This window comes from Cervus elaphus, chromosome 19 (assembly GCF_910594005.1).
Source record: "Cervus elaphus chromosome 19, mCerEla1.1, whole genome shotgun sequence".
Classification (NCBI taxonomy): domain Eukaryota; kingdom Metazoa; phylum Chordata; class Mammalia; order Artiodactyla; family Cervidae; genus Cervus; species Cervus elaphus.
The window spans coordinates 47,485,920-47,509,159 of record NC_057833.1 but is presented as its reverse complement, the minus strand read 5'-3'; the positions used below and the strand labels follow the sequence as shown (position 1 = coordinate 47,509,159).

The 23,240-nt window shown below is 39.2% G+C and overlaps 2 protein-coding genes, 3 non-coding genes and 1 pseudogene across 6 annotated transcripts in view; 1 reads left to right on the top strand and 5 right to left on the bottom strand.

Moving 5' to 3' along the window:
- Positions 1-10,704: 10,704 nt before the first annotated feature.
- Positions 10,705-17,764, bottom strand: CEP19 (centrosomal protein 19). Of its 2 annotated transcripts, none has more exons than XM_043873929.1 (3): positions 17,389-17,764; positions 13,748-13,947; positions 10,705-13,126 (listed from the first exon to the last, which is right to left on the bottom strand). In XM_043873929.1, exons 2-3 carry the CDS (start codon positions 13,875-13,877, stop codon positions 12,765-12,767), a joined length of 492 nt encoding a protein of 163 aa, XP_043729864.1. In that variant the 5' UTR covers positions 13,878-13,947; positions 17,389-17,764; the 3' UTR covers positions 10,705-12,764. The 2 variants fall into 2 exon arrangements, with proteins under 2 accessions (XP_043729864.1, XP_043729865.1); XM_043873930.1 differs by having other exon boundaries at positions 13,748-13,944.
- Positions 15,781-15,850, bottom strand: LOC122676268. Its single transcript, XR_006335537.1, has one exon. It is a non-coding gene; the product is annotated as a small nucleolar RNA U2-30 (small nucleolar RNA).
- LOC122676269 lies at positions 15,999-16,080 on the bottom strand. Its single transcript, XR_006335538.1, has one exon. It is a non-coding gene; the product is annotated as a small nucleolar RNA U2-19 (small nucleolar RNA).
- The window catches only part of PIGX (phosphatidylinositol glycan anchor biosynthesis class X), a 25,184-nt gene continuing 17,961 nt past the window's right edge, over positions 16,018-23,240 (top strand). Inside the window, exons 1-4 of the mRNA XM_043873648.1 lie at positions 16,018-16,026; positions 17,566-17,638; positions 17,740-18,090; positions 20,689-20,752. Coding sequence (XP_043729583.1) covers positions 16,018-16,026; positions 17,566-17,638; positions 17,740-18,090; positions 20,689-20,752 — 497 coding nt within the window. The remainder of the gene's footprint in view (positions 16,027-17,565; positions 17,639-17,739; positions 18,091-20,688; positions 20,753-23,240) is intronic.
- Positions 16,701-16,807, bottom strand: LOC122676177. Its single transcript, XR_006335462.1, has one exon. It is a non-coding gene; the product is annotated as a U6 spliceosomal RNA (small nuclear RNA).
- LOC122675827 overlaps positions 22,232-23,240 on the bottom strand; it is a 3,778-nt pseudogene continuing 2,769 nt past the window's right edge.

Here is a 23,240-nt window from a genome sequence, read left to right as displayed (position 1 = left end):
TCACTCACCTAGAGCCAGGCATCCTGGAATGCAAAGTCAAGTGGGCCTTAGGAAGCATCACTACAACAAAGCTAGTGGAGGTGATGGAATTCCAGCTGAACTTCAATTTCAGATCCTAAAAGATGATGCTGTGAAAGTGCTGTACTCAATATGGCAGCAAAACTCAACAGTGGCCACAGGACTGGAAAAGGTCAGTTTTCGTTCCAATCCCAAAGAAAGGCAATGCCAAAGAATGTTCAAACTACCACACAATTGCACTCATCTCACACGCTAGCAAAGTAATTCTCAAAATTCTCCAAGCTCGGCTTCAACAGTACGTAAACCGAGAACTTAACAAATGTTCAAGCTGGATTTAGAAAAGGCAGAGGAACCAGAGATCAAATTGCCAACATCTGTTGGATTATGGAAAAAACAAGAGAATCCAGAAGAACATTTAATTCTGCTTCGTTGATCAGTCTAAATTCTTTGACTGTGTGGATCGCAACAAACTGGGAAATTCTGAAAGAGATGGGAATACCAGCCCAATTTACCTGCCTCCTGAGAAATCTGTATGCAGGTCACAAAGCAACAGTTAGAACTGGACATGGAACAACAGACTGGTTCCAAATTGGGAAAGGAGTATGTCAAGGCTGTGTATTGTCACCCTGTTTATTTAACTTATATGCAGAGTGCATCATGCGAAATGCCATACTGGATGAAGCACAAGCTGGAATCAAGATTGCCAGGAGAACTATCAATAACCTCAGGTATGCAGATGACACCACCCTTATGTCAGAAAGCAAAAAAGAACTAAAGAGCCTCTTGATGAAAGTGAAATAGGAGAGTGAAAAAGCTGGCCTAAAACTCAATATTCAAAAAACAAAGAACATGGCATCCGGTCCCATCACTTTATGGCAAATAAATGGGGAAACAGTGGCTGACTTTATTTTTTGGGGGCTCCAAAATCACTGCAGATGGTGATTGCAGCCATGAAATTAAAAGACACTTGCTCCTTGGAAGAAAAGCTATGACCCACCTAGAAAGCAGACAGCATATTAAAAAGCAGAAATATTACTTTGCTGTCAAAGGTCCATATAGTCAAAGCTATGGTCTTTCCAGTACTCTTGTATGTGAGAGTTGAACTGTAAAGAAAGCTACTCGAGTGCCAAAGAATTGATGCTTTTGAAATGTTGGAGAAGACTCTTGAGAGTCAGCAAGTAGATTAAACCAGTCAATCCCAAAGGAAATCAGTCCTGAATATTCATTGGAAGGACTGATGTTGAAGCTGAAACTCCAACACTTTGGCCACCTGATGCGAAGAGCTGATTCATTGGAAAAGACCCTGATGCTGGGAAAGGCAGGAGGAGAAGGGAACCTCAGAGGATGAGATGGTTGGATGGCATCACTGAGTCAATGGACATGAGTTTGAGCAACTGGGAGATTGGTGATAGGGAAGCCTGGGAGTTGGTGATAGGGAAGCCTGGTGTGCTGCAATCCATGGGGTTGCAAAGAGTCAGACACGACTGAGCGACTGAACTGAACCGAACTGATATATCCAGCCAGTTGTCAAGGCCTTCTCAAAGCTTACTAACCAAAAGATTGAGACTGCCTTTAAAGATAAATAAATAAATAAGTGAGGTGGGAGAGACCATTTAGAAAGCTATAGAACTGACTCAGCTCAGACTAAGCTAGGATTTTTCTAGTCTCTGCTCTAGACTGTTCTCTGATAGCTGTGGTTTTAAGAGAGGGAGTGTTGGGTGACCACCTAGTTCAGTTCAGTTCTGTTGCTTAGTCATGTCTGGCTCTTTGAAACCCCATGGACTGCAGCACGCCAATCTTCCCTGTCCATCGCCAACTTGCTCAAACTCATGTCTATCAAATCAGTGATGCCATCCAACCATCTCACTCTCTGTCGTCCCCTTCTCCTCTTGCCTTCAGTCTTTCCCAGCATCAGAGTTGTTTCCAATGAGTCAGTTCTTCCCATCAAGTGGCCAAAGTATTGGAGCTACAGCTTCAGCATCAGTCCTTCTAATGAATATTCAGGACGGATTTCCTTTGGGATTGACTGGTTGGATCTCCTTGCAGTCCAAGGGACTCTCAAGAGTCTTCTCCAACGCCACAGTTCATTTTTTGTTTGTTTGTTTGTTTTATTTTTTTAATTTTTTTTATTAGTTGGAGGCTAATTACTTCACAACATTTCAGTGGGTTTTGTCATACATTGATATGAATCAGCCATAGAGTTACACGTGTTCCCCATCCCGATCCCCCCTCCCACCTCCCTCTCCACCCGATTCCTCTGGGTCTTCCCAGTGCACCAGGCCGGAGCACTCGTCTCATGCATCCCACCTGGGCTGGTGATCTGTTTCACCATAGATAATATACATGCTGTTCTTTCGAAACATCCCACCCTCACCTTCTCCCACAGAGTTCAAAAGTCTGTTCTGTACTTCTGTGTCTCTTTTTCTGTTTTGCATATAGGGTTATCGTTACCATCTTTCTAAATTCCTTATATATGTGTTAGTATGCTGTAATGTTCTTTATCTTTCTGGCTTACTTCACTCTGTATAATGGGCTCCAGTTTCATCCATCTCATTAGAACTGATTCAAATGAATTCTTTTTAATGGCTGAGTAATATTCCATGGTGTATATGTACCACAGCTTCCTTATCCATTCATCTGCTGATGGGCATCTAGGTTGCTTCCATGTCCTGGCTATTATAAACAGTGCTGCGATGAACATTGGGGTGCACGTGTCTCTTTCAGAAGTGGGATTGCTGGGTCATATGGCAGTTCTATTTCCAGTTTTTTAGGAAATCTCCACACTGTTTTCCATAGCGGCTGTACTAGTTTGCATTCCCACCAACAGTGTAAGAGGGTTCCCTTTTCTCCACACCCTCTCCAGCATTTATTGCTTGTAGACTTTTGGATAGCAGCCATCCTGACTGAACGTCACAGTTCAAAACCATCAATTCTTTGGCACTCAGCTTTCTTTATGGTCCAACTCTCATATCCATAGATGACTACTGGAAAAGCTATAGCTTTGACTGTGCATACATTTGTCAGCAAAGTAATGTCTTTGCTTTTTAATATGTTGTCTAGGTTTGTCATAGCTTTTCTTCCAAGAAGCAAGTGTCTTTTAATTTCATGGCTGCAGTCACCATCTGCAGTGATTTTGGAGCCCAAGAAAATAAAGTCACTGTTTCCATTGTTTCCCCATCTATTTGCCATGAAGAGATGGGACTGGATGTCATGATCTTTGTTTTTTGAATGTTGAGTTTTAAGCCAGCTTTTTCACTCTCCTCTTTCACTTTCATCAAGAGGCTCTTTAGTTCTTTTTTGCTTTCTGACATAAGGGTGGTGTCATCTGCATATCTGAGGTTATTGATAGTTCTCCTGGCAATCTTGATTCCAGCTTGTGCTTCATCCAGTCCAGCATTTCGCAAGATGTACTCTGCATGTAAGTTAAGTAGCAGGGTAACAATACACAGCCTTGACATACTCCTTTCCCAATTTGGAACCAGTCCATTCTTCCATGTACAAAGCCATCATCTCCAGTGGTTTTCAAAATTTGATTTTAGTAGAAGAGTTTTAAGAAATGTCTCAAGAGGAACTCGGACATGGGTTAAATCTAAACACATAAGGACTGAGCTGCTGTGGTTTGGCTGGGAGTCCAGTTTAAGTCCTTGGTCTCCTTCCTTTCTGTCTCCCGGGAACAATTACCCTTCCCTGCCCCACCCTCCCCAACCCCATCTGCCAAGGATGACACTCCATAGAGAACAGTTTGCAAAACACTGGTCTGGTTAACCTCCCATCCAGAGCCTTGTTAAATTGCTTTCAGGGTCAGCCAGATCACTACTTCACAAAGCCATCCTTCCTATTGCTAGATGCTTTGATCCTCAGAAAGTTCTTCCTTTTATTGAGATGAGAACTGCTCCCTAAACTTCCATCCACTGTGCCTTATTTTTCCCTCTGGAAGTCTTGCTACGTTCTTCCACATGAAAGGTCATTAAATAAATGTTCATTGAGAGCATCCTCTCTTTTCCAGGCAAAAACCTCATCACATCTTCCAGTAGATTCTCTTGTGACATGGTCACTCTCTGTGGGACATGCTCCAATTTGTCGATGTCTCCTTTAAGATGAGACTCCTGGAAGAGACCACGGCTCCAGACAGGATCTGGCCTGGGCGGTGTGCATGAGGGCCAGTCCTCCCCATGATCTGGACATTAAGCCTCAATTAGTGCAGTGTGGGATTACATTAGCTCCCTTGGCAGCCACTCTCCAGTCTCTTCATACTGAATCTGCTGTCTATGAAACTCCCTCTGTCTCACATTAATTGCTATTTAGTGAATTCTTTCCCATCCGGTGCTCTTGCCAGCTGACATTTCTTAATGTAAGCCTGGACTTTACTTTTAGCTCCTCAGTATTTCATCCTGTTGGTTTTAGTCCAGTCATGAAAAATATTATAAAATCTTGATTCTGCTTCTCAACGGCTATTACTTTCCAGCCTTAGTTGCCTTGGATTTTAGAGTTAATTTTGTACATTGAGAAGACTGCTAACATTTATCTGGAGCTTAGGTGAGAGGTGGAGGTGAGAGACATTTTTTTTTAAAACTTCCATTTATTGAGTACACTATCTTATTTAATCTTTCATCTTTATACTAGTCTGGTGGACAGAGATATTAACACTGCATGTTACAAAGGAGGAAACTAAGGGGAAGGGAGGAAAATGAAGATCTTCAGTTATCAGTCTCAGTGACTACTGGTTTTGCAGCTGCTTCTGTGCACACAAGTTACGGAAGCTCCACTCTGTGGTCTTAGGGGAAGGTTTGGGCTCAGCTGTGGCTGAAAGGCTGTGGACTAAAGGAAGGTGAGAAGAAAAAATAACTCTGGGGTCCTTCTTCAGAGAGTGACATTGCATTAGCCTTTTGAAGAAAATGAAGTCAAACATAAGAAAGGATGAAAATTGAAAACAGGTGGAAAAAATGAAGAATTATAAAATAAAATTTATTGAGCATATAATGCTATAAAATGTGACTTGGTCATATGGGTGTTTCAGTTACATGATCTTGAATCTGCATTTGTGGCTTTATCAGGCTGATAGAATTTTTCCCCTTGTCTTTTTAGATTCTGTGGGAGGAAGTGATGATTAAGTGAAGGATTATCCCCATGTCACCCTACTTTAATTGATCTGCACAGCATTTATGATCACATAATACTTTTCTTATTTACTTATTTCTCTCCACTGAAATGTAAGCTCCATAAAAGCAGGGTCCTGTCTGCCTTGTTCTTCTCTGTATCCCTATTACCTAGAATAGTGCTGGGCACATACTAAGTGTTTAAAATGAATGAATCTAAATATAACACACAAAACCTGGCATTTTAAAAAGATTACTTAAAAACAGTGTATTAAAAGGCTGAGTAAGGCTCACCCTGCACTTACCCTGGATGTAGATGTAGGCACATTGTTTAAATTTTAAGAAAATACTGCTAATATCCTTCCAGGGCCAAGTCAAAGCTACTTTGGATAAATTAAAAAATATATACTGCCCTCTGGAGAAGGAAATGGCAACCCACTCCAGTATTCTTGCCTGAAAAGTCCATGGACAGAGGAGCCTGGAGGGCTGCAGTCCATGGGGTCACATGACTGAGCATGTGTGCACGAGGGTGGAGGGAGATGGGTTGGTAGCAATAAAGTGGTAGAACTAAAAAAAAAAAATATATATATATATATATACATACTGCCCTCTGATGGTAGTGGGGGTTTTAGTTTTAATTTTAGCAGCACTAGCTGGACCTCCTAGTTCCCTTAGAGTCAAACTATGGTTTTGGGGAGTGGCAGAGCCAAGGTGCCTCTCTCTATATATAGCCACAGGCCTATACAATACACAATATGTTTGTTATTCATCTTTAAGACAAGTCTCCTAGCTAGTACTCCTACCTATCCCTAACTTTCCAACCAGATTGCTGCCCCCAGCCCTCTTATTTTGGAGTCCCACTGGTCAGTTAGGCAGTGTGAGGGTGGGTCTGCTCAGAGATGGGGGCAGAAAGATAGTGACACCACTTGCTTGCTTGAGCCTGCTGGGACCCAAAGAGGGGTGACCCCTCAAACGGCAATTGTTTTTTTAGTTGTCTAACTTCTTAACTTGGCCTCTTTTGTTTTTGCCTCAAACTTTCCACTTTTTCCTGCCTCCTGTTTCGACTCCTCTCATAGGTGGAAATGTCAAATTTGAAAGTTTAAAAAATGTCAGCCCATTATATCAAAAGCATGCCTCAAAGGTTATTCTAAAAATATGTTAATCCTTTTATCATATGGGCTATCAGATGTCAAAGTATAATATTCAAAATTTAAAAAACATAATTCTCATAACCAATATAAAATGAAGATATGCTAACACTTATTAACTCATTGATGAAGGGCACCACTAAGGTGGTAAAGCTGGTTCCAAAAATATTTTGAGGGACTAAGTGTTTATAAGTTTCACAGAAAATGTTAGGATAAGATGGCTAGGTTAGAAGATACAAAAGTGGTTAATGTCCTATAGGCAAATAAACCTATAGGTTATCTTCTCTACTGGACAGAAATTTTCAAGTTAATAGTGTCTGGGTTCTAATCAAATAATAAACCTCAAACACAGATACGTTGTCCTAGAAAATTAAACAATTTTTAGAAAAGCTTTTAAACAACGCTATAATATAATATTGCAAAAACAGTTGGCTCTCATGTTTTGCCTTATTTTAAGTTTTGGATAACTTTTCATAACACAAGTTTTTTATATATATATTAAAGTTTATATGTATTTCTCATGTTAGTCTTTTGCCTGTTTTGGAGTGTGTTATTTTTCAAATATTAAACAGTGGATATGAGAGAGAAAAAATGTAAATCTCACAAGATTTCTTTTGTTACTATTTGACAATTTTAATTTCAGGGTGAAAATGTTTGGTATAGAATGGAGGAGAAAGAGGTAAAATGAGAAGAGAGTTTAAAGGTTTTGGATAAAATGAACTTGAGGGTTACATCAGGATTTTAACTTATCCATTTTATTATGGTCCATTATCAGAAATAATGGATGCCTCGAAGTTTCTTTTCATTGAAGAATCCATCAGACCCCAAATATGAAAATTATGTAGTACCTCTAATAACAGGAAAGAGGAACAGTGGAATCAACAAATATTTAATAACCATGATGACAAATGCTTGGCTCTAGTTAAGATTTCCTTTTCAGCATTGAGGCACATGGTAATTTCACTGTCCCAGCTACGTAATGCTACTATTAACAAGGTCAAGATGACAGCCCTGATGGAATTTGCCAACCTAAGAGTTCCTACCAGAAACTGAAAGATTCCTGGATCCATAATCACACGTATCTAGGTTAGGAACAAGGATCATTCATTCAATTTAAAGAAAATCCTGTCTTGAACACACACTGCCAATTTTTTTGTTTGTTTTCACTTCTTCTGGTGGAACACATATGGGAACTTTTTTCTGACTTAAAAAAATCAAACACTCAAATCTTTTATCACTTTGTCCTCTGTACCTTTTCTCTCCCGCTTTCTAAACATATAATATTAATTCCATCCATTTACATTTTCTTCTTCGAATTATTAATGCAACTGGCCAAAACCATAGTAAGCATTTCATACCTACACAGATGATTTTAGGATCTGGCTGAGTTTCTTCTCCCTGTTGCCCCTTATCAGTCAGTGTTCCCAGGATCTTTCAACATCTGAGCTACTGCTCCTCCAGACTCCTTAGTTTCACAAGGCTTCATAGCTTTTTTGCTTTTGTGGACTTCTGTCTCTATCAGTCTTGGTCTGTAAAGTTCAGATGCAGGATCTCATCATCACTGGGACTTACTAAACTTCTGAGACCTTTTAACTCAGCATTTCCCTTCTCTAACCTAACTGCTCTATTGTTTTCTCCCAAGCACACCTGTCACAACTTGCCAGACCTTCCTTCTGATGCCACCCTTTCTAGTACTTTTCATTGCTCAGCCCCTCCTATTTGACTCAGCTTCCCCCAGGCTCCACAGGACTCCACCCAGCCTTAGATTCCAAGGTCCACGGCTTTGTGCTGCCTTTGCCAGTGGGATACCCTTCCTCAGTCTCTTGCACTTTGCTCTGTCCACTGTATCAGTCTCTTCCAGAGATCTTTGGGTCTATCCTTAAAATACACATTGTCCATACCGGGTCCAGAAATGAAAGAGGCCAATGGAAGAGGTTTGTTCTGTTGTTAACAGGAATTTTGGGCTGGGAAGAAAAAAGAGAAATTCACTTACATCAGCTTAAAAATGGGGAAATTTGTTATTTCATTTAACAAAATGTCCAAAGGTAGGACAGGCTCTATTTGCAGTACACCAAGGCTCTGTCTCCATCTCTCTGTGCTTCTCTTTGTTCTGTCCTCATTACGATCAGCATCATCCTCAGGCCGGCCACAAAGTGACTGCAGTTTCCAGGTGTCATTTTCAGATACAACTGTGTCCAGAGGAACAGACTTCTTTTTTCCAAAAAAGACTGAACGCCTTTCTCTCAGGTCCTTGTAGACACCCCCTTCACCTCTCATTGGCTAGAACTGGGTGAGATGCCCATCTCTAAACCAGTCATTGACAATGAAATGGAATCACTGAAATTTATTGAGACCTAACAGGGTTTGCCTCTAGACCTGAGACTTGTGTGGGAAGGATGATATCTGAACAAACAGTACTGAGCCTCTGCAGGAAATGAAAGAAGTGAAAGGATGTTGAGTAGGTAATCTGCTATGTAACTGTATCTTTTACAGTATGAAATGGTGAACCATTGAGAGGACTTTATAGACATAAAGACTAAAGATTTTGAACTTCAATGTTGATTGGTCGTTCAGCCATTAACACTCTTGTAGACTTGACGAGGAGAAGGCAATGGCAACCCACTCCAGTGCTCTTGCCTGGAAAATCCCAGGGACGGAGGAGCCTGGTGGGCTGCCGTCTCTGGGGTCGCACAGAGTCGGACACGACTGAAGTGACATAGCAGCAGCAGACTTGAGGAGGAGAAGTTCTTTTGTTAGTTTGCTTATAGGAGAGAGGAGGTGAGGATAGGGGAGATCCTTTTCAGTTTGTGACCCTTCGATTGTAGGTTTTCATGAAACTTCCCACAGTCTACTTTTTCCACCTCTGTTGACCACATCCAACCTGACCCTTCCATCTGGACAAAGCTCCTTCTTTCTAATAAAATAAGAATTCACATTTTGAGGCAAGACAAGAAAAAATTAAACAATTTTTGACAGATGGTCAAAAAGCACTTGAAAAGATGATTAACATCACAAATTACTAGAGAAATGCAAATCAAAGCTACAATGAAGTATCACACCAGTCAAAACGGACCAGTCTACAGTAAGATCAGAGCCAGATCAGCACTAATGGGGGCTGGGGTGGGGGTTAGATTTATTTAATAAGCTAAATGAGCTAAAATTTGGTTACATACTGTATTAGATAAAGAGAGACAAGGCGGTATGTCTTCTTTTAACATGTTGGAGGCTTCTGTGTGTTTACAGACTGCAGAGAAAGCCAGCAGAGAATGAAGCTGAAAATGAGAGACAGAGGCAGAGAGAGAGAAAGAATAATTGATGAAGCCAGCTCAGAAGAGAAGATGGAATGCAGAGCCATCTAGGAAAGCTAATTTCTCTGCAGAGTGGGAATTGAGAGAAAGTGAGGGAAAAATATTCCCTTTTACATTCTGGTATTTGTCTAAAAATTTAAGATAGTGAATATGCATTAGCTTTATAATGGAAAAACACTTAAAAGAACTCAGCAGAAGAATTAGCTTCGAACAAGATACATGGAGGAAAAAACCTGTAACTACTCAGCTCATATGATCTCCCCCTTCTGCCCTAGTTACAGTCCTCTGTTGCACATGTGTTAGTTTTGTTGCTCTGGTTGAACTATGTTAACAACTCAAAGGTAAAAGTTGTGGCTCATTTTGTATTTTTCTAATGCTCTTAATTTAGTGAACATAGGAGATGTGCTCCATAAGTATAAAAAAACCCAAAACATGGCTTGGGAAATGTGAGGCAGAAGATAGTAACATAATCAAAAGATAATTATTTTGAAACATATGAAAACTTAGTATATGATGTGTATGCTCGGTCAGTCAGTCGTTGTCTGACTCTTTGTGACCCCATGGACTCTATCCTGCCAGGTTCCTCCAACCAGAGGATTTTCCAGGTAAGAATACTGGAGTGGGTTACCATTTTTTTCTCCAAGGGATCTTCCCAACCCAGGGATCGAGCCCACATCTCTTGCGTCTCCTGTTTTAGTAGGCAGATTCTTTACCACTGCGTCACCTGGGAAGCCCCTAGTATATGATAAAGGATGCATTTCAAGTCAGTGGAGGGAAAGATAGGTAAATCACTAGATAATGGTGTTGGTATTGTTGGATAGGCACCTGGAAAAAAGTAATCTTATATTTTACAGCAAAATTAATTCCTGTTTAGAAAAAATCATGGGATTAAAACAAAAAGTCTTGGAGTGAAAAATTCCTTTTTATATATGACACAAAATGCAGAGGCATACAGAAAAATATTGATCAATCGAACTTGAAAAATTCTTTCTGGAAAAAATATCATAAAGTGAAAAAAAAACATATGACAAGGTGGAAATATCTGCAACTCATATCATAGATCATGGACCACTTTCCTTGATAAATAACTTTTTACAAATCCATAAGAAAAAGACCAGTAATCCAACAAAAAAATGAGTGAAGGATGTAACATTTTTTATTTCATTAAAAAAAGGCTTATCTCATAGTGTATGAAGTCACTCAGTCTCACTCATCATAAAAGCAATGCGAATTAAAACTATGGAGATACCACTTTTAAATTATAAATTGACAAAGATCAAGTTTGATAACTCTTTCGATGACTGTGTAGGGAAAATAGGTACTCCTATGTACTGCTGATAGTTTAAATTGCTACAACCTTACTACAAAAATATACTTACTGTGCATTGATAAAATACACTCCACCTCATCTCCTACCATTTTTCCTTTTGTTCAATCTGTTTTGGCCATACTAGCCTCTTTACTCTTCCTCAAATATACAAGCACACTCCAGCCCTGGGGACCTATGTACGTCCCATTCTCCACTACCCCTGATATGCACATCAATTTTTCCTTACCTCCTTCAAGCCTTTGCTCAAATGTCACCTCTTCAGTGAAGCCTTCTGACAGGACTGCAGTCCCTGTCAAAAACAGCAGCACCCATACCATCCTTCTCTTTTTACCCTGTTTTTAACTGAGCAGTCATCATATGACATTATTCTATGTATATTTATCGTCTCTCCCCTCCAAGTAGACTGTAGTTTATCAAAGGCTGCACCCTCAGACTCTTGAACAGTAGAGGCTCAGCATGTTGTAAGTGCTCATTAAGTACTGAATGAATGAACGGAACTCTTTGGCAGACAATCTAGCAGTATCTATTAAAATTCCGGATGCACAAACCCAGCAATTCCCCTCCAGGTGTCATTTACAGTTCTGCAAGATGCAGAATGTAGAAGGTTATTTACTGTGGTACTGTTTGTAATAGTGAAAGGGGAAAACAACCCAAGGCCAACTTTTGAAGTAGATCATCTATATCTAAAACAGTGAAGTAACTGCAGTTAAGGTAGGATCTCCAGCTCTGAAAGTTCTTTTGCTCCCTTTGGCAAATAAACATTTGAGACATTGCCATTTTAAATCCTTGGTGATAGCACTATAAGAATGATCTTTTAAATGAGACTTTTAATGTTAAAGAGAGTAGGGATGGACAGGTAGAAAGAGTAATTTTTATAACTTTATTTAATGAGTACTAATTTCCTTGCAGAAAAGAGAGGACTTCTACCAATTAAATAACATTCTAATATGAAAAAAGATGTATCTTTACATATATAACCATGTACAACAAAGATCTTCTCTTTGTAGATACAAACTCATGTATAGGCCTAAACTGGCAGTACTTATGTTCATTTATTATGGGTGGCGTTCCCATTTTATGAACAAACTCTTATTTATGAGAAGAGGTTCAGGTTTCAGAATGTCTTGAGTATATATTTCCTGATACTAGGGCAGGGAGAGGGGCCAGAATTCCCCTGCTGTCCATCGAATTATATCCATTTGCAACCACAGAGCATTTTACAGGGGTTCTCATCTACTCCAGAGTTAAATACATATAAAGAAAATATATACAGGATAATCCCCTAGTAATCATCATGTCCTCCAATATTATCACATTATAATTTGCTTACTGTTCCTCAAATAAAAAGTTCTAATTTCTATGTCTTTCCCAATCCCTCGCAACATCCCTCTTTTTTTCCTCCCAATTTCTCTAATCAGGAATCCTACCTAAGCTTCTGTCCAAATACTACCATCTCAAGGGCCAGCAAAATACCATTTTGCCACTGAAGGACAAAGTCCTTCCTGACTATTCTACCCTACAGTATCCTAGGTTCTGATCCTCTCCAGCCTTTATCAAGCATTTGGCACTAATATTTTTGCTGCCTAATACCATTAAATTAGTTTTTCACAAGCTTTTGACTTATCTTCCAATTAGACTATAAGCTCATTAAAGGCAGATCCCTATATTTTGTTTTCCTACATTCTACATGCACCTACATAGTAGATGTTATACATATCCTGGTCTGGAAAAGTATCACTGTCAATCCAAATGTGACCTAATACGTACAGTGTTCTTTACGGATTTTTCTACAACCAAACTATGGTCTTGTATAAATATGCATTTTCTACTACTCAATAATTTTTTTTTTTCCAGTTTTTGGTTATCAGAACTCTTCAGCTGACTCTGTGTCCCAGCCACAGGACTGTAGCTGTTCATCCTGTGGAAACTCCACTTCAATATCATAGACAAAATTTGGATCATCCTTCTTCTTCTGATTTTTCTCAAAAAGTTCATCCATGATGCTCTTCCTTTTGGCAAGCTCCTTGTCATCTAGTTTGTTCAGGTCTTCCTCAGGATCAGTGGTTGTTTCCCGTTGAATCTGTTCCATTGTTTCTGCCAGACTCTGCCCCCACAAGTTACCTCGTAAAAAGCTGAATAACTTCTCTAGCTGCTTCAGGGATACCTGTTCCAGGTAACCCTTGTGTCGTGGATTATTCTTTAATTGTTCAGCAGCTCTGCTGCAATCTAGGATCAAGAAACAAAACTATTGTAACACACACAACACCACAGACTACTGAGGCCCCACAAATTACTGAAAGCATTACCTATCATTATAGTCAAGTAGCTAAGTGGCTTTTGGGAATGAATTAAGTTACAGACCTATTTCTTTACATCCAGCTTTGAGTGTGATGGGGGAAGGATCGATATATTTTTTATTTCTGTAACTTAAAATCACTTTGAGGAGATGTTAAGTACTTCCAACTGAAGAAAATGTCTGAGAAGAAAAAGTAGCATTACAGCTTTAGATATTAGAATTGGTACTAAGGAAATATCAAGACTACAAATTAAAAAACACATTTGGAGGAGGAGAAGGGAATTAATATTATTGAATAATGCTATCTCATTTAACTCACACAGCTGACCTGAAAGGGTGGGATTATCAATTTCCTTTAACAGATTAGGAAATTGATGCTCACCAAGATTAAGTAATTTAGCCAAATTTACACACCCACCCTAACAGCCATGACTTAAACCTTGGTCTGTCTAACTGAAGGCCATATCACTACATTACATGAGACTCAAATCGTTCTTATAAACTGACTCAGGTAATATTTATGATAAGAGGCAAGATAAAACATAAGATACCTGAATACTTGGAAAAGTTTCGGACTGGCATGATGCGCTGGCGACTTTTCCCCTTCATTTCATTCTCGTAGATTAAGATAATAGCCGGAGGCTGGAACCTAATTCCACATTTTTTGGCAGTGCACATCATTCTCACATACACTTCACGGTAAATCAGAGGAAATCTGATGACAATGTGTTAGTCACATAATGACTTCCTGCTAAAGGGGAAAAAAAGTTAAGTGTTGGGTAAATCACATCCCTCCCTGCTTTTCCTCCCCGGTAAATCTGGCTCTAGTCCAGTTCTGGACATACATGGTCAGTTCAAGCTCAGTATTTCAAGAGCTATCTTGAAAGTTCAGTTTGGCCCTGGGTTATCCTTAATCTGTAGAATCCCTGGTTCACTGAGGGATGTAGGCTGGTTCACACATGAGCCTAAAATGTAATTCAGTTTGGATCTCTTAGTGCACTGTACTTTTAACCAAAGACTGTAGGAACACCTAACTCAGCCCAAGAATCAACTTACAGAATCTTTTTTTGTTTACCAGTTAAACAAGTATGTACAAGCACCCTCAATGTCAAGGTACTAAGAGTTTTTAAAATCTTTTTAATACATTATGTCCTGAGAGGTTCCCCAGACCAGACCTCCCCCTCCTGTACTTCCCCAATCATTCTACTCATTGAGGTGTTTTTTGTTTCTTTGGTTTTTCACTGCACTGGGTCCTCATTGCAGTGTCTGGGCCTCTCTCAACTGCAGTGCACAGGTATGTAGGTGCTTAAGTTCCCTGACCAGGGAGCAACCTGCGTCTCCTGCATTAGAAGGCAGATTCTTAACCACTGAACTGGCAGGGAAGTCCTTCATTGAGTTTCTTGCCTTTTTTTCCCTCATTGAGTTTCTGGTAACTATTTATTTAATCACTTATTCTTCCCCTTCTATTCTGTATGCTCCCTGAGGGCAGGAAACATGTCTAAAGTTCACCGCACTATCCCCAACACAATATCTGGATTAGGTATTCCATTGTTTGATTCAGTGTATTAAAAGAAGACACAGTCCCTGTACATTCTCTAAGTGTTGACAGTCTAGAAGTCTGATCAAGAAGGCAGACCTGATGCAGAATCAGCCTTCACATTTTCAAGGCAATAAAGCTTATATGGCTTTTATTTCAACTTATTTGTCTCACTACATGATGTTTTTTCACTTACAAGAAAAAGTCATTTTAAATGTTAATATTTTTCATTCCCTCTTCCCTGCTCTCAATGCAAAAATATACTTAATTATAGGGAATGCTTTAGATGTGACTATGGTATTCTCAGGAAGATCTGCAAATGTCAAAGAACCTAGAGGTAAAGTAGCAAAGGGATGACAGCTTCATAAATTCAGTTCTGCCAGAGAATCACAATAGAAACAGGGTTACTTAATAGATGTTTATTGTAGAGTTGGGGGGGGGGAGGGAAGAAACATACAAAATAATAAGCATCCCTGACTCCTTCAAGTCTTTTTTCTAGGCATAGTTTTAGTATGTTTTTATATTGATACATACTATTTCCTGCCTTTAAATTTTTAAGAAATTTATTTTGCTGAAGTATAGTGAATTTACAATGTTGCATTAATTTCTGCTATATAGCAAAGTGACTCAGTTATAAACACATATACATTCTTTTTTATATTATTTTCCATTATGGTTTATCACAGGATATTGAATATAGTTCCTTGTGCTATACAGTAGGACCTTATTATCCATTCTATATGACAGTTTGCATCTGCTAATCTCAAACTCCCAATCATCCCTCCCCCAAACCCCCTCCCTCTTCACAACCACAAATTTGTTCTCTATGTCAATGAGTCTGTTTCTGTTTTGTAGGTAAGTTCATTTGTGTCATACTTTAGATTTCACATACACTGTATTACATGGTATTTGTCTTTCTCTTTCTTACTTCACTTAGTATGATAATCTCTAGGTCCATCCATGTTGCTTCAAATGGCGTTATTTAATTCTTTTCTATGTCCTGTCTTTTAAATTTAACAACCCATGTAATTTTGTCTTTTTTTTTTTTTAGCTCAGATCAAGTGTAGAAACCTTCATAGTTATAAAGGTTTGTAGTAAAGCCTTTTCATCATTGCTCAGAATGGATCAGCTTTTCCTACACACACACTCCCAGCCAGCTCTCACCCACCCATCAGTTAAGTCCTCAGTTATCCACTGTCACTTTCATAAATACGCACACGCACGCACACACACACACACACACACACACACACACACCCCTTACTTCTCAGAACTATAGAGATCATGCATCAGGTAGACTAAGGGGTCTTTCCTGATGCTCAGATTAGGCTACTTTCATCATTGATCCACTTCAGGAGTAATTTTGTCTTTAAATGCAAACTTAATGTCTTTCTAAAATGCAAACTTATATTATGACTGCAAATGTTCTGTTCTATGGATATACCATATCTATATTATTCAGCTCTTACTGTTGGACTGAGAATTTTTACTCTTAGGAAATGGATCATATATAAAGAACAGCTTTGTCAAATTACTGTGTTTTGTCTCTGATTTGATGCAGTGATCCCACCCCACCCCTTCTTTCTTCTTTTCCTTCTCCTCCTCCTTCTCCATCTCTTTCCTTCCCTTCCTTTTCTTTTTTTTAAACAAATACTTCTCCCAGTTCGCCTCAGTAAAATTTGTTAGTAAACTTTCTAGAAGATCCTAGTGAGCACAGTATACATTCCACACACTCATGTGACTGTATTAATAAATAATGCATGCAAGTGATGCTCAATAATGAAGTTTTATGACTACACTCTTTTCTTTTTTTAAAAAACTAAAGTTTTATTTTTACTAAAGTATTGTTTGTATTCTGTTTAAAGTGTAACATAATTTTATGAGGCTCATAATAAAGAAATGCTGTCCTCTCCCCGTCCCCTTTCCATACGTAATCAGTTTAAATTCTTTTTTTTTTTCGCCTTGCAAAAAATATGGAACGCTTCACCGATTTGCGTGTCATCCTTGCGCAGGGGCCATGCTAATCTTCTCTGTATCGTTCCAATTTTAGTATATGTGCTGCCGAAGCGAGCACAGTTTAAATTCTTTTAAATATTTCTTCCAAAATCTATCTCTATATTTCTTAACAGCATGCTTATATTGCTATATTGAATTTTAGGTAGTATCCAGGTAGCACTAGTGGTAAAGAATCTGCCTGCCAATGCTAAAGACACAGGAGACACGGGTTCGATCCCTGGGTCGGGAAGATCCCCTGGAGAAGGAAATGGCAACCCACTCCAGGATTCTTGCCTGGAGAATCCCATGGACAGAGGAACCTGACGGGCTACAGTCCATTGGATCGCAGAGTCAGACACGACTGAAGCCATTGAGTTCTGACATCTCTCGTCTTTAAGACATCCATCCTAGGGCCCTCCGTTCTGCTCCAATCTGCACCTGATACTCTCCAGGTCTGCTTACCTATTCAATTCATGAAGACAGACGACACATTTACCAAGTTTTTCTTCTACACATTAATACTTTCCTCCCCAGGGATCAATGACTGGCATATCTTGCCAAGCATCGCCCACAGCATCTAAGAATGTACGGATTTTGCCATCAGGTAGACGATCCTCTCCCTATCCATGCCCCCCACTAGTGTAAGGCTGACTTTCTTACCCATAGAGAAGTACAGAAAATGCATCTTCTGCAGGTCAACGTCTAAAACTTGTCCACCAACCGTAGTGCACCTAGGAGCACTTAATTTCACCTTAAGGCCAGGCCAAGCCTGGAGCTGCAGAAAAAGACGACAGCCACCGCTTCGCAGACGTAACTGTAGGGTGAATTCTCCGGCAGGAAGATCGCATCGGCAAATGCCTGGAAGTGGAGGAGAATGCCGGGAGCTCGGCTAGGCGGTTCCCAGGACAGCGTGCGGGGTTCGGTGTCAGACTCGGGGTCCACGGAGCTGTTCCCAGAGCAACTGCTCTAGTGCACGTCACTGCGCTTGCGCCACTCCTCGCTCCGCCCCAGACCGTGAGGGAGAGGGGCGGGGCGACGAAGGTGCTGGACGCCGGCCTACGGCTACCCCGGAACGTTTAGGGGCGGGGAGCCGGGAAACTACTGGACCGCAGGCGTGCGCGCAGCGAATCTTCCTTCCGGGTCCCAAACTCCGTGACAGTGCGCTTCAGGAGCGGTGTAAACCTTGTGCACGTTCCTCCGATCGCATTTTATCCCCGCGTGCTCTTCTGGGGCGCGCGTTCTCCGGCGTCCTGGCTACCCCAGCGGTGGCCGTCAGGGCAGTGGCCTGGCTGCTTCTCTGGGAGGCGGCTGGATTCACCTGCTCGCCGGCCACAACATTCAACAACACCCACTTCGTCGCCGGTAAGGGGCGGAGCTGGGCCTTGGGAGTGGGGCGGGGTTAAGGTCTGAGACGGTGGGGAGCACTCGAGGTTCCCGAGACCTCTCAGTTCCTCGCTTTGCAAACGTGTTTCTCGCGACCCTAGAACTGTAGGGTGATAGAAGGAGTTTAAAAACAAAGGCTGCAAGTTCCTGCACCTCCCACCGCCCCCGCCTTCATTCTTTGTGACCAGTCCTGGTTCTCTGGAGAGGCAGGCTTTGTCTTTCTGAGGAGGGACTGGCAGCCCTGTTACTAAACCGTTGTGAAGTGCAGCCGTGAAACATTTTGGGGTGCTCTTGGGATGCGAAGCGTCTGACCACTGCGGGACCAACAGAGCCTAAGTGCTCTGTGAGGTGTGAGAACCCCAATCTAGAATACCTACACTCGGGGAGCGTGGAAAGGGGAGGACGACTAATTTTGTTTCACAAACATGTTTGATAATAAACTGGATTGGGTTAGGGTTTCTTTATGACTCCGGGCTGGGTGAGTGAGTCGCTTCACTTCTTTGTGCTCAAGTTCGTGGGCAGGAGTGCTCTGCTAGATGCTGTGAATCCGGCCGTCGTGGAGCTTGCAGTGTAGTGGGGGAGATGGGTACGTGCAGTAGTAGTTACAATCAACTGATAACGTGTGGTAGGGAAAGAAAAGTCAGTCCACACGCACCAGGAAAACCAGTATGGAAACTGCCTTTAAAGCCAGGATATTAGATTAGTATCTGTCAAGCAGTGCAGTTCTGCTTTTGTGTGTTTATACATTAGGTTCTCAAATTTATTTGAAGAAGGAATTATTAGGTCAAAAATAATTTTCAAACAACTGGGCTTATTGATAACTAAAGACTTCACAGCAATTTGTAAAGGGGGTCAATTTCCAGAGCCGATTCAGGGCACAAAAACCAAGTAAAGTAAATTTAAGAGTAAAAATCTTAAGTGAATTCAGATGCAACAAATTCATTTTGAAAATGATACCTTTGCCTTAAAAATCATAATCTAGTATCTAGTATTTGCTATACTGTTTGTAAATTAGCTTTTTTATCATCCCAAGATAAATGAAATTTACCATTGTCTATACTCCATAGAATTTAAGCCTGTTAATCTGACCTTTTTTCTAATTTAATTTATAGGCAGATATAAACCCTTCCCCCACCTCTGTTAAAATTAAATATTGAAGAAATGTCTGAATTTTTACAAGAGATATTCTGTAAGTTATTTGTTTGGGAAAGGATGATATATGCTTCTCCAAAGTAATTAAGGATTTTGTTAAATAGCAAGAAGAGCTGAAATACCTTAGGCTTTAAAAGTCGGGCAAATCTCACTTCAGTGACTTACCCAGTTGTATGACCTAGACAGTTAGTATTTATATCAGAGTTTACTCCTGTGTTGGAGAAGGAAATGGCAACCCACTCCAGTATTCTTGCCTGGAAAATCCCATGGACACAGGAGCCTGGTAGGCTACAGTCCATTGGGTCACAGAGAGTTGGACACGACTGAGTGGCTTCACTTTGCTCCTGTGTACAAATGGCAGTAATTTTGCTGGCCTGTTTCTCTAGATCATGAAAGTTAAAACACATGTGAAAACCCCAAGTAGAGAATCTGTCATATAAGTATTATTTAATAAATGTTATCTTTCATAGTTTCCCCCTTCCTTCCCTCTCTGGTATATTTCAAATGTTTCCTTTCCGCTTCATTTTTTGGGGGTCTTCTCAGGAATATATCTAATGGAATTCACAACATACAATAGTGTATGATTTTTCTGCGTGTTTGTTTTAATGTTCTCACGCATTTCCAGCTTTTCAAAATGGAGTAAAATTCCATAGCAAGGTGCCTGGGCTGATTTGGTAATCATTAGTAGCTGAATTTTTAAATTTTATGAAATTGACACTGAGTAACAGTTTTAATGTCTAAATTCCGCATGGAGTCAGATTAGTGAAATTTCGGGTTATTCTAAGTTTATAAAAGAACCCTTTGAACCTTTGAAAAGCCTCCAGTTTTTGTTTTTTCTTTAAACCCTCTCAGCGTCTACACACTGCATAAATGTACCTTCTTTTTTTCTACTTGTGGATGATAGAATATAGAAGTTGCCAATTTGTATCTGATACTCAGTTTCAGTGAGCTAGGATTAAAATTGAGGTTTCCTGGCTCTTTTGCCATTCTGTTCTTTTTGATGTCCAGTGATCACCTGAATAAAGTAATATAAATAACAAACACTTAGACCAAGTGGGTGCTCTGTGGTTGACCCTGTTCCCAGTGCTTCTACATATATTAAATTCTCATGACAACTAGCAAAGAGAAAAACCATCTTCTTCAATGTCACACAGCTATTAAGTGACAGACTGTTGTTTGAAATTAGCCAATCTAACACCAAAGTCAAGGCTTTTAACCCCTATGCTACACTAGAAATAGATTTATATGTGGCACAAATTGCTTAAGTTTTAAGGGTGTTTGTTTTGTTTTAGATTGGTTAGATTTTCCAATCAATTAAAGTCTATTCAAATAATTATTTTCTAATTATTTAAATATTCTTTCATTGAGTGCTTATTTTATTTAAAAAAATATTAAAAAAAAATTTTTTTCTTTTCATTCTTATAGGTATAAGGGCCACTTGTTCTGAAATTACTTTGAGACAAGAAGTTTTGAAAGATGGTTTCCACAGGTAAGTTGCCCATTGACTTATATGAAAATACAATTTTATGTAATTTAAAAGCAAAAATTGATAGCTGAAAAATAGATAAACTGAAAAAAATCACTTGCATTCTTAAAGTTATAACTGACAGATAAGCAGTTCATGGTTTGAAACAATGATTAAAATAACAGTGGAAAAGAGAAGGAGAAAACAAACATTTATTATTTACTGTACATATCTATTATTTATTTATATAGACAGAAGCTATATATACATATTCCATTTAATCTTCACAGTGGTTGTAAGGTAGATGATACCTTTCTTGTATTTCAGATGAGGGAACTAGGGCTCAGGGACTTTAAGTAGAGTTTAAAATGGTAGAGCTCTGATAGAAATTTAGGACTATCATACTAGAAAGCCATAGTCTCATGTACTAAGATACCACCCTAAATCACTATTTCTGATTTACAAAACTTGGTTCCAAAGACCAAACTATTTCCAAAATAAAAACTATTCTCAAAAATGAATATTGCCAATATTGAAGATATTTAAAAGACGTAAAAAGTTGTGGAAGCTGTTCCATAAGAGAGTGGTTACTTTGAAGTTATTCTCAGATATTTGATTTATAAATTCTGATACATTTATTTTTTAAATCCCTTCGTTCACCTTAAACTAAAACACCTCACTCTCCTCACTCTTCAACTTTAGGCTACATGTGAATGGCTAGGAGGTGTAGTAGAAAGAACTTGGTTTTTCTGTTTGTTTGCTTGTTTTTAATTCAAATAAATTTGGTCTAACACTGTAGCTCTATTATTTAGTATATGTGTACCCTTAGTCAAATTACTTAAATCTTTGTTACCTTACTGATGAAATTAGATAATGAAATTATTTCCTTATTAGGGTTGTGAGGTTTAGATCAGAGAATATGTGGCAAGTTCCTTAATGTAGTGCTTGTCACATAGCATATACTCAGGAAATGTTAGCTTTTATTATTAGTAATTGAGATAGGTGATCAATTTGGGCAATATAGTTTCAAAGAAGAGATGTAACTATAAAGTATAAAACTGCTTTTGGGAGAGAATTCACTTCTGAAAGGAAGTTTTTGATAGAGTTCCAGATACATTGTAAGCAATATCAGGGTGATTATGCCAAGTATATATAAATTCTTTCTTTAACATAATTGGGATGTATCTTCAAGAGGAATGAGAGATAACTGATTCCAAAAAGGAAGAAAGAAGTGCCTGAAGAGACTTTCAGGACAACAAAAGTAGCTGTCCATTTCTAAGTACTGAGGTACTTAGTACTAAGTACTTTAAAAAGCAGTAATTAAAAAGTAATTTAAATTTTCTAAGTACTTTAAAAAGCAGTATTAAAAGCAACAATGAAGAGTGACAGAACCCACGAGAATAGCTTCAGAAACTAGAAATCTCAGTTATTTGAGACCTTCAGAAAATGCCAACAATCATGTTTTTTTTTTTAAAAGGCTTTTTTTGGTTTTGTTTTTAGTTTTTAGCAGGCATTGTCTTGCTGAAAGGGTGGATGAGGAAATATTAACATATTATAGAAGGCAGAATTTGTGGTCCCTCTTATTTCTGTCTTCTTGGTCAAGAAGACTTATTCCCACTTTGGAAAGTTCAAGCAGTTATTAGTAGTAAGAAATTGTATAAAAAGGCCTTTATGACTGTAAATGAATTTAGAGTCTCCCCTCTCTGATGAATTATATCTTTTTGAAGTAGGAGAACTTGCTTAAACCATTGCTGAACTTGTTTATAATCTTTGGTTAATCTGGAAGTTAGTTGTTGTAGATTCTGGGCAGAATTCTAGGCCAAATTACTAAAATGGTGGTTTGTGAGCACAGGATAGAAATTGTTGGTTTCTGGGAACTGTATTCTGGCCTGGAGAATTCCATGTACTTATAGTCCACTTATAGTGGACTATATAAGTATATATAAGTCCATGGACTTATAGTCTACTTATAGTCACAAAGAGTCGGACATGACTGAGCGACTTTCATTTTCTATTTCTATTATAGAGTTACTGGATAAGTGGGTCAGAGGATACTATAGTTGTAGTATATTTGATTTTCTGCAAGTCTTTTGGTAAAATTTATGTGTTCTATTTGTGAGCAAAATGAAGAATGTGAACTGGAAGGTAATACAGGTGAATAACTTTATAAAGATTAACTAATACATCCAACATGTTTTGGTTGGTTGATTGGTTGAATGTCATCTTGGAAGGAGGTCCTGAAGATCTCTTGTCTTTTAAAATATATGTTTTTTCTGATGATAAGATGTTGCATGTTCACTGTTGTTCAGTTGGTAAGTCGTGTCCAGCTCTTTACTACCCCATGGACTGCAGCATGCCAGGCTTCCCTGTCCTTAACTATCTCCTGAGTTTGCTCAAACTCATGTCCATTGAGTTGGTGATGCCATCCAACTTTCTCATTCTCAGCCGCCCCCCTCTCCTCCTGCATGCAATCTTTCCAAGTAAAATATTAAAACGGCCCTTTCATTTCAAA

What these genes read in the sequence shown, in the direction of transcription:
- CEP19 (XM_043873929.1), bottom strand. Translation starts at nt 13,877, where the DNA reads ATGATGTGCACTGCCAAAAAATGTGGAATTAGGTTCCAGCCTCCGGCT. An exon ending in AAACTTTTCCAAGTATTCAG is followed by an intron (nt 13,127 to 13,747) that starts GTATCTTATGTT and finishes TCTTGATCCTAG; the next exon opens with ATTGCAGCAGAGCTGCTGAA.